The sequence below is a fragment of the Triturus cristatus genome, chromosome 3_1 (genome assembly GCF_964204655.1).
Source record: "Triturus cristatus chromosome 3_1, aTriCri1.1, whole genome shotgun sequence".
NCBI classification, from domain to species: domain Eukaryota; kingdom Metazoa; phylum Chordata; class Amphibia; order Caudata; family Salamandridae; genus Triturus; species Triturus cristatus.
The window spans coordinates 506,823,451-506,837,369 of NC_140583.1; the positions used below are offsets into that span (position 1 = coordinate 506,823,451).

The 13,919-nt window shown below is 42.5% G+C and overlaps 1 protein-coding gene across 1 annotated transcript in view; it reads right to left on the reverse strand.

Annotated features, from left to right (window-relative positions):
* Positions 1 to 9,047: 9,047 nt before the first annotated feature.
* Positions 9,048 to 13,919, reverse strand: part of GDPGP1 (GDP-D-glucose phosphorylase 1) — a 73,099-nt gene continuing 68,227 nt past the window's right edge. Inside the window, exon 2 of the mRNA XM_085644395.1 lies at positions 9,048 to 10,895. Coding sequence (XP_085500521.1) covers positions 9,527 to 10,717 — 1,191 coding nt within the window. The 5' untranslated portion in view covers positions 10,718 to 10,895 and the 3' untranslated portion in view covers positions 9,048 to 9,526. The remainder of the gene's footprint in view (positions 10,896 to 13,919) is intronic.

A 13,919-nucleotide genomic window follows, 5' to 3' on the forward strand; every position in this document is an offset into this window, starting at 1 on the left:
ATGGCTACTGTGCGGTTGCAGACTTCGCTGGGCTGACAGTTGGTGGGGAAATGCTACGTTGTCATTGTAGGTTTAATTCATGAATCGCTCATTCTCTCTGGTGTTTGTCCTTGGGGTACTTGTTGACTGGTGCTACATATGGGATTTGGTTTGCCTTTGACAGCAGGTATGGTTTAGTGGGGTACATAGTGTACATTAATGTTGGCGTGAGGAAACAAAAATCTGACCCTTTGTACATTTGATATTATTGTGTGCATCATGCAGAGGATGAAAAGTAGCAGGAACGGCTTTGATGCCGTATAGGCTAGCAGGAAGAAATGTTTTGAGGTGGTCAGTTGCAGAGATTTTTCAACATTTTTAAAACTTCCATAGTGGCATTGGGGAGGCCAGCAGCTGAAAGGCTCTGTCTTTACTGGTAGGCAGTGGTTAGATGGTGACCGGTCATCAGTCTTTCTGTGGGTGATGGACAGGGGAGCAGTAGGCGGCGGTCACAGGTTTGCAGTGACATCCGAGGGGTGGTTTTAAAGGTGGGCAGAAAAGCATAATTGCGGGTTTCATAGGGGTGAGGGTAGAGTGTAATGGATGAGTTAGTAGCAGGCACGACGGCAGTGATCTGAGTTTGGAGGTGGTTAACTGAGCGGGCTTCGCTTGAAGGTGGCTCATCAAGTAGGAGGATGTCTTTGGTGGGCCGGCTGGAGGCAGTGTTATGTAACTTTGCTGGAGGGCGCAGCAGCATTTACTGATGTATGTAAATCGCTCGATGAGAGGGCGGATGTGACCAATAGAGGAACCAGAATCCTTTTTTTATGGCTGGGGTGAGCCCCTGCAGTATGGCGGGTCGCTGGCCTGAGGGCTCTTGACTGGCGAGGAGAATGGGGGGCCCCCTCCATGTACTTTGCAGGGGGGCCCCCTCAAGTTTCGTTACGCCACTGCCTGAAATGGCTGTGGGCGCTTCCAAAAGACAAAGGATTCCAACTCCTGCCGCAAACAGCTTTGTCGCTGCTGAAACAGAAGCCTCAGCAACAACAAAATCAGGTGCTGGAAGGGCAGGAAGGGGGGACGGCAGGCACGATAAGTGCTATTTTGGCAGCGGAGGGGGGCAGACTTGAAATTACACCTGCACGACCTCAGTTATTGCCACAAAAAACGGCTGACTGTCCAGAACAAGAGATACGGAGAGGGGGAGAAAATTCCACAAACTCCAATAGTGCAGGAACTGATACGGCCTCTATGGCACCCCAAATAACAGGAGGAAAAAAGGGGCAGAAGAGAGGCAGCAGGGTAACAAAAGCAAAACAGGCCAATAAAACAACAAAGTTTAGCCTAGAAGAGAGTCAGAGAGTAAGTAAAAATCAAAATCAGGGGGAGGAGAAAAAGATTGGTGAATCTACTGAGTTGACTGCCACTAGCTCTTCTACCTTTCAATATCGTGAGGTGAAAGATAGAAGAATCAAGCTAGATAGAGCTAAAAGGCATTCCTTGGATTCCAAAATCAAGGCTAAAATCACGCCATCGCTACGGTCCTATTTTAAAGTTCAGCCTTTGGTGTTGAACGCAGCTGAACAGGGGGCGAATTTAAGAAAGTGTGCTAAGCAGCAAACACATACTCAAGACACTCAAGACAGAATGGAAGCACTAGACAGCTCTCACCTTATGTCGCAGGCTTCCCCCAAAAAAGTTCTGACAGGTTCGGAGTCTAAACTCCGGCAAGAAGTAGATCAAGTCAGAACAGGAGTTGACAAAGAGCAAATTGAAGCTGAAGCCTCTGAGGAGCAAGTAAATGCAGGACCCTCAGTGTCATCTATGGAGGCTCTCTTCTCTATCTGTAGATATCAAGAACGGGTTTTCTGTCTTCGAAGCAAATCAAGGAGAGATTCGGCAATTCTGTGAATCACTAGAGAAAAAGGTCGATCTCTTAAATTCCAGAACTGTAGTTTTAGAAAGCTCGGTGGAGGAAATAAGAGAGGACCTGGGAGCTGCCAAATCAGAAATTGCTCAACTCAAGAAGGATGAGGTATCGTTACGAGACAGACTCGAGTTATTAGAGAACAACTCACGAAGAAACAACCTCCGTCTCCTAAATGTTCCAGAAGGTAGAGAAGGAGATGATATTAAGTCCTTTATAGTGACCCTTATAAAGGAGTCAATACAGATAGAAGAAACAGAGGAAGATTTAAAAAGAGACATACAGAGGATCCATAGAGATCCTTTCAGGAAACACCCAAATCGTCCTCATAAACTTTCTGACATTCTCTTTAAAGGAAAAAATCTTAAATTACGCCCTGGAGCAAAGATCACTAAAATCCAGGGATTTTCCCTACGAAATTTGCTCTGATTTGTCTCGGGCCACGTTGGATAGACAATGGGAGCTGGGGAGCAGAATGGACAAATTTAAAAAGCTGGGTGCAACCGTACATCTAAAGTTTCCTACACTCCTGAAGATCATGTATAACAATAAGATGTATAGTTTAAAGTCAGTTCAGGAGGCAGATGAACTTTTGGAATGCTTAGGCAAAACCGCGAAATACTTCAGTAGTGAGTTTAATATTACAATAATATTTTTCTTCTTCACTTTAGATTGATTAATAGCTACAGTTATAGTCAAGCCCAAGACCCCAATCTTAAGCTTAATCTTAAAAAAAAAAAAAAAAAAAAAAAAAAAGGAAGGGGGAAGGAACGGAGAAGAAGAGAGAAGAATAGATAAGTAGGAAAATAGAAGGGATAAGGGAAAGAAACAAAAAACCCAAAACATTTAAAAGAAAACTGGAGAAAGCGTTCCTTAAATGGGGTTATTCGTATATTGTCAACATCACATACATGAAGCATCACGTGTATAGAGGGACTCTATGGGTACCCCGGTAGCAGAATCTGGACTATCAGTCCAGGTAAAATGAGGGTAGGGTTCTCCAGGGAGGGAAACAGGGGAGGGGTTCCCGTAGGGCTTGTGAAGGAGCACGGGGTGGGGAGCATGAGCGGGGGGGGGGAGGGGGGAGGGAAAGAAAAAAATAATCCTCATTTGTCATATGGTCTGATGATCTATATTTATCATGCAGGATAGATTGGTTGTTTTTATCTTGGGAGCAGAGTGGTAGGATATGTATCATCTTAAAACCCCTAGCCTTTAAACCATCATGAAGAACATACATTTTTTATCCTGGAATGTAAACGGCTTGAGAGTAAAGTCAGGAAGGGCAAAAATCATACAATACTTGAAAGATTCCTCGGCTGAGATTATTATTCTGCAGGAGACTCATCTTCCGAAGGAAGAATTGCTGGAAATCTTCAGGAAAGCTAAATGGATTGAACATCTCATTTGTTCAAATCAGAGTACTAATATTAGAGGCGTAGCCATTTTAATAAAGAATCAAGCTAAGGTTAGAGTGTTCAAATCCCTGACAGAGCCAGGTGGCAGGTGGGTTATTGTCAGACTATCTATCCAAGGCTTTCTGACGACAGTAGCTGGCTATTATGGCCCGAACCAGGATGATCCTTCTGTGTTAACAACTATTTTCTCACATCTTTAAGAATTTCCAGAGCCTATTATCATGGCGGGTGATTTTAATATTGTTTTAAATCCTTTATTGGATAAATCTCCAAATAGTAGAGCGAATACAACATCAAAATCCCGGGCATATTTACAAACAATGATGGTGCAGATGGGATTATGCGATGTGTGGAGGGAGAGATCGGGCTCTCAGCTAGGTGTTTCTTTTTATAACAATAAGTATCATCATAAGTCCAGAATAGACTACATACTGGTTGGCCATGACCTGAGGGGTAAAATCAAGGATCTAGGCTACCTGACACCACATTTGTCCGATCATGCTGCTGTATACATGGGTTTGGTTCTAGAAGGGAGAGAATGCCCAAGGATATGGACTTTTGATCGCTCCTTATTGCTAGATGAGCCTGAAGTAGAGTATTTATCTCAAGAAATAGAGTTTTTCTTGAACACAAATGTGGGTTCAGCTGATATCTCTGTAGTCTGGGATGCCTGGAAGGCGTTTTTACGAGGCATAGTTATGAGCAGGGTTAGCTACAAAAATAGGAAGTATAGAGAAGAGGTGACGCAAATAGAGTCTGAGATGAAGGCAGTGGAGATGATCTTAAACAATGAAACTGACTCTGAACCTTCAAGAACATTTAGCGAATCTTTCAAGCTTGAAAGATCAGTTAGATAATAAAATTCAGTCAAGGCTTACCAAAAAATGGGAGGCTAGTAAGCTTGCTCATTTTGAATATGGTGAGGGGCCAGTAAATTACTAGCGTAGAAAGTTAAAGCCGATAGAGCGCGTAATATAATAAAGCGGATAGAAAATGAAGATTGTAGTGTTTCGGTCTTCGCGGATGAAGAGATTGGGGACGCCTTTTTTCAGGACCTTTATAATGAGGATAATATAGTTGACACTATTAGCGCTAATGAGTGGTTAATGGGAAGTGAGCTTGTCTCCTTAAGCCTCCTACAACGAGAGAACTTAGACCGAGACATAACACAGTTGGAGGTTAGTAAGGCGATTTCTGCATGTAAGAGAGGGAAGGCCACAGGTCCTGATGGGTTGCCCGCAGAATTATATAGATCTTTAGGAGAGGCAATTATTCCAATCATGACAATGCTTTTTAATAAAATCCTCGCAGAAGGTGCCAGGCTTCCCATTTCATGGGGAGACGCCACCATTTCACTGATTCTGAAGCCAGGAAAAAATCCAGTGAGATGTGGATCTTACAGACCCATTTCACTTTTAAACACAGACTATAAAGTCTTCACAAGGATTTTAGCAGATAGGCTGGAAACAGTGGCTGGTGGATATCCTGACCAGAAGGCTTTTGTGAAAGGTTGGAATCTTTCAAGTCTTACATATGACCTCATAGGCGCCACTGATATGGCTTCAACCTTCTCGCTACCTCTGGCAGCCATAACACTCGACGCCACTAAGGCATTTGATAGAGTAAACTGGGTCTATCTTGCCGCAGTATTGAATAGGTTCGGGTTTGGAGCAAAGTTCAGTCGGGCCACTCAGCTCATTTGTGATCCCCTTGGCTAGACTCTTAGTCAACGGTAAATTGACAAACCCTTTTAAAATTACTAGGGGAACTAGGCAGGGCGGTCCCCTTTCCCCGCTTCTTTTTGATTTATATATTGAACCCTTTGCTCAACGTCTGAGATAGTGTAGGCATTCCACCTTTTAGATTCGGAGAACGGGAAAGGAAGATAGCTCTCTATTCGGACGATGTTATAATTCTTTCGCCCAACCTGGAGACGTCTTTTCCCCCGATCATTAAGCTGGCACAAACTTTTGGACAGCTTTCTGGTTATGAGGTCAATGCGACCAAGACAGACATCATGGCTTGGAACCTCCCAGATGGTCAGCTCCCGATTAAGCGTGAAATAAGATATTTGGGGGTCAGGATTGTTCAAAACATTGACAAGATAGCAGAGACCAACTTAGTTAAGGTATCTAAAGAATGCCAGCGGCTTATGAAGTCATGGGCTCATCTTCCATTGTCTATCTTAGGTAGGATAAATTTAATTAAGATGGTTATACTTGCCAAAATAACTTTTATTTTTGACACCATTCCCCTGCATTTCGATAAAAGAGAGATCGATAAACTCCAGCAAGCAATAAATTCATTTGCATGGGCCTACAAGGCTACAAGGATAGCTTGGAGAAAGCTTAGGCGTAGGAGGGAGAAGGGAGGCCTAACATTACCAGATCTACAGTATTATGCCTGGGCTTTCCAGATGTCACATTCAAGAATGCTATTAAAAACACCAGACCACCCAGGGATAGGGGTCATGTTCTCCGCTATGTTAAAAGGAGGGGACCTTTCTCAGGAGGGATTTCTGTTCAAATTTGGGGATCAAAAATTCTTCAAGAAGATCAGGTTGAAAGTCCTATTGGGGATGGCTCGTATTTGGACTAGAATTAAACAATGTACAGGCCTAAATTACTTTTCGAGTATGGCCCCTCTTTGGGACTCTACAGGGGCTCCGGTTTGCCTGAAAGGTAAATTGGCTATACCATTAAAGAACGCGGGAATGAAAATGTGGAAGGACCTGTCCTTTGATGGTTCTCTTAAACCATGGCTATTACTACATAACACATTAGAAGGAGGCCTGTCTAGTTTGAAATATCTCCAGCTTCAGAGTTGGTCTCAGGGTCTTAAAAAGCCAATAGGCATCGGAAATACTTTAGAAGAACAGTTAGTCTCTAGGACACCAGGAAGGAAGGAAGTTTCTTTTTTTTTTTATTGGGCTATAGAAAGCACTATTGATGGAGATTTCAAACTATCCGAAGAACAATGGGGAATCCATATGCCAAATATACAACTGGAAGATCTGTGGCAAACTTCCTTCAATATCCTGTATAAGACTGTGAAACCAGCCTGGCTCAAAAGGAATCATTATTTTACTACCCATAGAGCTTATTTATACCCAGCACGACTATCAAAAATAGCTAAGGATCCTGAGGTCAGTTGCAAGAAATGTGGATTGGTGAATGCTTCAGACATCCACATGTTCAAGGACTGCCCAGTGATAAATGAATTTTGGGGGAAAGTGGGTGCTATTATAACAGACATTCTAGGATTCCCTGTTCAAATCTCTCTCCCTTTGGTTATTTTTGGTATAGACAGCGAAATAACAGGGCCCCTCTAGGGGTTTTCTATTCTATGCAATATTGTAGGGCAGGGAAATTTGTTGGAAATGGGTAGAGGTCATGCCCCCCACCCACGTAGAACGGTTGTCTTCTTTATACAAAACCTCAAAGATTGATTTGGCTAGACTACAAAGTAGCCAAAAAAAGGTAATATGGGAATGTTAGGTAAAGTGGTCTTAGACACACTAAGTGTTTTTTCCCTCCTTTCTATAACAATCTTATGAATCCTATGATTAAGCCTCATGGATGCTCTTTGACTGTGTTGGAAAAGAGTGAGACCATCCCCCTTTTTCTAAAGGGGATACAGTGACCTCAGGTGGGATTGTTGGTAGCCGGTAGGTGCCTTCCCCGATTCGATTTTGAAGCCTACGTCTCCCTAAACCGAGAAACGGCTGTAGACATCCTACTCTTGCGTCAACTGAGGTCTGAGGCAAATGAGAGAAAGAAAGAAAAAAAAAAAAGGAAGTTTGTATTGAGCAAACACTGAGCAGCCATGGGGATACCTCCGTGGGTGAGCTGGTTACTTCTACAAACAACAAGCAGCCTTAACGGCACAGGTCAAATGTCCAACAGGGCTGGTACACTGTTTCCTTCTGTCGAAGGCTACGAACGAGTTTTGAAGTAATAACACCTTCTTAAACAGTAAGTGAGCCACGGATATGAAAGGCCACACCAATGACCTTACATTTCATTTGAATGGGGAGTTCCAAGTTGAGGCATCTAAAGTAAGCTAGTCTCAGGTTTGATCACATAGCTATTCTATTGAATTTAAAATGTTTAAACAAGACCACTGTCTGGTTTTTGAAGACTTTTCTCAAGGGAAGCCTTGCTTGCTACATTTTGAGGACAATATCCGACTAATGTAAAATCTTGTAAGTGCCACAGTATGCCTGGATTGATTTATTGCTTGTACTTGTGGCTTCTAATGTGGAGCTCCAGAAGGCAGAATAACTGTGGCGTTGTCACAAATTTTTCTTTCTCCAATATCATCTTTTTATATCTTCCTCTCTCTCTCTCTCTCATCTGCTTATTTTAGTGTCCATGTTTTCTTTGACACTCAAGGGATTTCTGCATAACCTCTGCACTTAATAGGCTCCTCTCACTAATTCTTAATGTGACATTATTCATCACTTCCAATGTCCTGTGCCTTGCAATTTCCCAGACCGTTCTTGGGTCCCTCTTAGGTTTTCTAATTACGCTTTCTAGCACCCGTGGAGAATCATCTCCTATTGTACTACACCCCAATGATTTCAAATGCATCTTGACTGTGGTGCCACTTTTAAGGCTTTCAGCTCTTCCAAACCCCTACCTGACCTCTGGCAGCAGACCTCTGTAAAACAACCTGGGCAGAACGTTATTTAGAGTGGTACCACAACTTGAATTCAGCTCACTCCAATGTGGGAGTCCCTTTCCCCTCAGTGTAGAGGTTACAAGAGAGGAGTTGTCATCATCAAGGGTCAGTGTTCATCTGTGAACTTGGAGGACCAATTAGGTTAAGGGATGGAAAATGACCCTTGATGAATGAGTGAGTGAGTGAAGGGTCAGCTTGCCTCTAAACACCTTATGAGGCATTGAGCGCCTAAGGTTTAGAGCTTATGAATTGGCCAATGGTCCCTGTTGGACTGTAACTTTGGCATGCATAAATGTAGATGGTGTCCACCACATTGTACTTAATAAGGAAGGGGAAATACTCTGAGAAGAAATAGGAGATCTGACATTTTGGTCCTGAGTAAAGCCACACGTGAAAGGGGGCTGAAAAAAGAAGACCGACTTTTGATGCAAAGGATCATCATTTTTTACTACGCACATCACCAATGTATTTCAATCTTGCCCGGGCACTCTGCACCATACTAAATTGGGAGCACAAGACAATTTTAATCAGATTTCTTTAGAGCCCACCATCAACAACCATAGATAAGCACCCTTGATTAGAAGGTTGAGCCACCCAGACACAGTAGGTGCCTGGGTGAGGACCCGATGATGAAGCATGCCACTGGAGACTTCTAGTGGGTAGAGTCCTTTTTCTAATTAAAAAGACTCCGGTCGCCTCTTTCTTGAAAAAGCCAACTGTGGTGGATTTGGAATATGCCAATTATAGACGTGTTTCAGGGGTAGAACGGTCAGATAAGCATGTTCATTTCCCACCATGGGCTCAAGCAGCTTTTGGACCCACAAGGACAACCGCATCACTGAAAGTGTTAATTCTGGATGATGTTAGAATTGTGTCTTTGCCGCCTCAATCGCTTGCTTGCCTTAACCACAACCTACCATTTAATCCTTAAAAATCTTTCAAATGTGTGCCTCCTTGGTATATCTTAAATGTTCTGCTCCTGTCTTGCAGGGCTGCGAAGGCTGTACCTGTTGTAGTAAGAAGTTAATAACAGTGGCTTCCACAATGGTCTTTTATTCTTCATCCAATACATTCACTGCATGTTCCACATTAAGGCAAAAACAAATCCTCAATCAGCATTGCGTGTTGTAGTTTGGCTAAAGGTGTTAAAAGGCCACAGATTGTTTATTGTGATCCAAAAAGATCATTAGGATAACATTTACTAAGTTGGAACAGAATGGACAAAGCAAGGCTTTTGGTAAATATTTCTAGCCACTTGTATATGATAATACATATTTAAGTAACAGACACCACGTTCTTGTGTGTAAACATGTATGAGTTGGACTGTGAAAATCATGAGCATGCAATTGCATTGAAATATTGTAATATCTGATGAAGACAACTATCCGGGAGCTGGGTTTAGTGCAATCAAAATACCCAGAGCCACTGACGTCATATGCTTTTTTTCTGAAGGCATCCTTAGTTGGGAAAAATCAAAAATGAAAAAATGATGGGGAGAAAGTATAAACATACGACATAATTATTCTGTTAAAAGATGTACCAGTTCTGATGTGAGCTTCAAAAATTCCTCTTTAGCTAGCAGATACTTTTGGATAATGGTGACTGCAGATGCTTCGGATATATTGTTGAAATCGTCCCAATTTTTAATGGGCAAGTGGCCCGCCAACTCGCACAGTGCAACATTAAAAGCAGTTTCTTCTTTGGCCCCAAATCCTGACGTCCGAGGCCAGATGATGATCCGGGTTCCAACCTCGGACACGGGATTAACTGGATTTCCCGGTTCACCCCCCCGGGTAAGAAAGAGATTGTGTGCAATGTTTTGTTCCACCAGATAGTTTGTGACCTTATGGATATTATGTGCCAGCTCCTCCAAGTCTTTTCCATCTGTGTAAAAGAGGAATCCTGGAGCAGGGAAATTTGAGAGTATGTGAAAGCCCTTTCCAGGACACAATGGTTCAGTACAAGCAGTTTCAATGAAGAGTTTGTGGTTCAAATAAAACCCGTGCAAGTGCAGGTGGTTGACAGAGGCAAATCCTCCAAGGCTATTAAATCCAACCCGGAAGCCTTGATGGGCACTGAGGAAAATGGATTCTATACCAAACTGTATGAGATCTGCTGTTAAGATCTGGGGCAGACAAAGGGTTGGTTCAGGGATGAACAAAACATGTCCGAACTCCAAGGGGCTCACATTGATTACTGCCAGGATGCAAACTGGCTTGTCTTTGTTCGTAGCCACACAGTTCTTTTCGGTGATATTGGAGCTGCTCTGCAAAGAAGTGATGCTTTTTGTTGGATATCTTATATCCAATTTAGATTTCTGGATTTGAAATTCTGCATTTAAACCTGGTTTCTTGTGGACAAACTGTTTTCTTATCTGAAACAAAATTTCTTCTGGTTTGATTTTATTAAAGTTAAATTGTTGTGGGTCAAAGCGTTGTTGGACACTTTGAATGTCCTGAGGTTTCCTCCTCTCCAGTCCTCTCTCGATGTTGAGCTGGGCAACAAACTGGAACTCACCAGGGACGATCCGGGTCTTTAAGTTGCCCAAGTTATAGCGAAACAAACCAAGCTTCATCTTCTCTACCCACCCGGATTGTAGGGCGATGTCAAACCTAGACAAATGTGTTTTCTCATTTTCAATGCACTTGCTTCCTTCCCAAAGAGGTCCTGTAAGAATTAAGTCTTCATCACAATACAAAAATTCTTCCATTTTAGATTTGTTCAGAATTTATTCCCATTTTCATTTTGGATTAAAAACAAATATACTGAATCAGGAGACGGCAGGTCTGAAGGACTCCCAGGTCCTTTTTAATGTTAATTGGTAATGACACTGTAGAAAATAACTTGAATCTTGGCTTGTACCTTCACCCACCGTCGGCACTGCTGACCTAGAATACAGCAAACACAGACAATTAAATTATTTAGAATCCTCATCCTGCAAGGCTTGCTAGTTGTTTTTTATAAAACATTCACAGGTCAATCATGCATTATTCAAGGCTATTCTAGTGCCAGTGCTCACACAAATGGCAATGACCTCATACCATGGAATGATATAAGGTGATATAAGGTGAAAAGGGTGTTCTATTTCTAAGACTAGAATATTTATATATGTTAATAACACGCATGTTAAAATGAAACTATAGTAAAGGTGAGCCAAGCATTACTTGCACACATATGTAATAATAAAGTATGAGAAGGGCACCTACTCAGGATGATGGGAGTATGTGAGTGTAGGAGAAGGGGTGTTGTGAGATTTATAAACTGCTATACTACGGTTTTAATCCATGACCAGCTTTTAATATAGAGTTTAATATCAGCTGTATGTCAATTTCGGCGCTCTCACAGTTTTGGCTGTTATGGGAAGTGACTCGCCCTGGATTACATTGTGATTAGGGGAGCATTATAAGTTGGGTCACCTAGTTCTACATTTAACAATTTACTTCCTAGAATACCATTCAACAGCAGTGCTCAGAATGCAATGTAGATTATATTCCAAATTAAAGCAATGTGCACACCATAAATGCAATCCTTTCATCCAGGTTTAAAAAAAATCCCTTTTGCATTAAATGTAACTTACCCTGGGGATAAAACAAATTGCAACTTTTATGTGCATATTTTGCAGATCAGGTCTAATGGTCATTTTTTCTGCCAATCCAGGATTTGGATTTTTTTTTTTAATGTCTGTATCCCAAAGATGTGATAGTTCAGAAAGCTACAGAGACAGTAAATCAAATCACTTGTCCCACTTAGTGCCAAGCAGTGAGGAGACAAATTATGGCAGGCCCGACAAGCCTGAAACCAGTCTTACCTGCACGGTAAGGCAGGAAGCTTCTGGAGTGCCTGAAAGAGCCCTGTAAGTGGGCACTCGCATCAGTTACAGCTAGGTTCAGGTGAATCGGTCACACTCAGCCCAGGCAATTACACTCTGCAGGTGCAGAGTCTCTCACTTGGGGTCGTAATCCTGTCTTGGGTCCCTCGCCTGGTTGATTGTACACAGATGATCCCATGGTATCCTCACTTTTCTGGCAGGAGTCAGTAGATCTGGTCATAGTATACTTAATGGTCCTGGTGACCCGTATGGCATACGGAGACACCTAAACTCACAGCACATGGGTGCCTGCATTCACGATCGCCACTTCCTGCATGTGGGGTCCCAACCCAGTACCACACAAGGCTACGGCCCATAATGCGTGACAGTCTTCTTTCATGTCATGTGCTCACATTTAGGCCGGGGCAGGAACACCACCATTTTACGCGCTCTCGTTAAAACTTGACATCTTTTCTTCAACGTTGACATTTGACACACTTTTGCTTTTGTGGTTGCATGGATACTGTTCCAAGAAAGAACTTTGCTTACATTTGTACACCTCCGAGGCAAATAATCAGAAGCCTTGAACCTTCTGTATGAAAGCTAAAGTTCACTGTGCAAATGATGTTATTATTGTGCGCTTGGGCACAGCTTTGCCACGGTAGAATCAATATTGGCAGCCTTAACTGGGACTTCTGCAAAGCAACAAGGGTGATGTTTATTATATAAACAACATCACTCCCTTGTTTAGTTAAAGAAGCATTTCACTGGTACTGCAAGGTCGACCCATTCTGGAATTCTGGCCCAGCTGAGTCCTGTTTACCTCCTGAGAGGGATGAAGCCCAGCTCTCCACAAAGACATGCTTCCTGACGACACTTACCCACAGGTAATGGGGACTTGGATCACCCTACAGGGATTCTGGTAGATTCACCCACTCTAGGTACATTAGGATAGGTTGCGCTAGGTAGGAGCCAAATAGAACAGTATTTATATGCTTGCATATATTCTCTGTAAACAGCACAATGGTTGAATCATTAATTCGCTTCACCGTTCTTGTATTGTGGATCACACTATTATATTTCCTTCTATTAACCATAGCAGCACACATATTTTACGCAAGAATCATAATGCTTCAATAAATATTGAAATGCCACAATGTGTATTTCTTGAGTATCTCTTTGGGTATACATGAGTTGCCAAACAAAAAGTTCTATATCTGTTACCACGATTTTCTTGGGGAGTCAGGATTGTCAAGTTCTGAGGTTGCATATTCCACCTCTTACCTTTCCTAGTATGGGGTAGAGCAGGTGCACTGTGAGCTAGCAGGACTAAGGCCAGCATATCCTGATCGTGCACATAGAATCAGTCTAGAACAGTTTTGATGTCTATGTTACAATGTATGAATGGTGGCTGGGAATGTGGATGCACACAACTTACTCTGTATGAGAAGTGGATGCACAATTCAGTCCGTACAACAAAAGTCCAAATCTCATTTGGTGCTCCGGAGGAGGAAGAGCCAACTAATCTTCCTCTACCGGGTGAAATCTGAACTGAATTATAATATTCTCCGAGCATACAAAAAATGTAGGCGTCATGGTATCAACATTCCAATATTCGGTTCCGCCCTTATACTTGGACTTTCCACTGGTTTCGTTTGTATGCTGTAGGCATAACAGCAGACTTCATCTGGACTAAAATAAAATATAAAACCATTATAGAGATGAAACTCTGGCTTGTTATAGTCCTGCCACCAGGGTTGGAGACCCCAAAGGCACCGGACGTGATTGAGGTACGAGCCTCATGTGCATGGCCAAGAGTTGGCCTAATAGTTATAGCAGGAAAAATTAAAGTAGCGTTTTGAGTGCCACAGGTTAGGTGGGATCTTACAAAGGTAATCTGAGAGTGTGAAAAGCGAAGGGTGAACGAAATCTATAGTATAAGCAGTAGAATCATCATTGTAGAGCAATCATCTCAGCGGATGTTTCAGGTACATGCTTGGTTAGTTGCCCCAAGCCACCACCTGATAGAATATCGGCGGGTAGTAGGTCACCAAGACATATATGTGTAATGCTTCATCTAATAGTGCGTGTGAGCAAAGTGTGT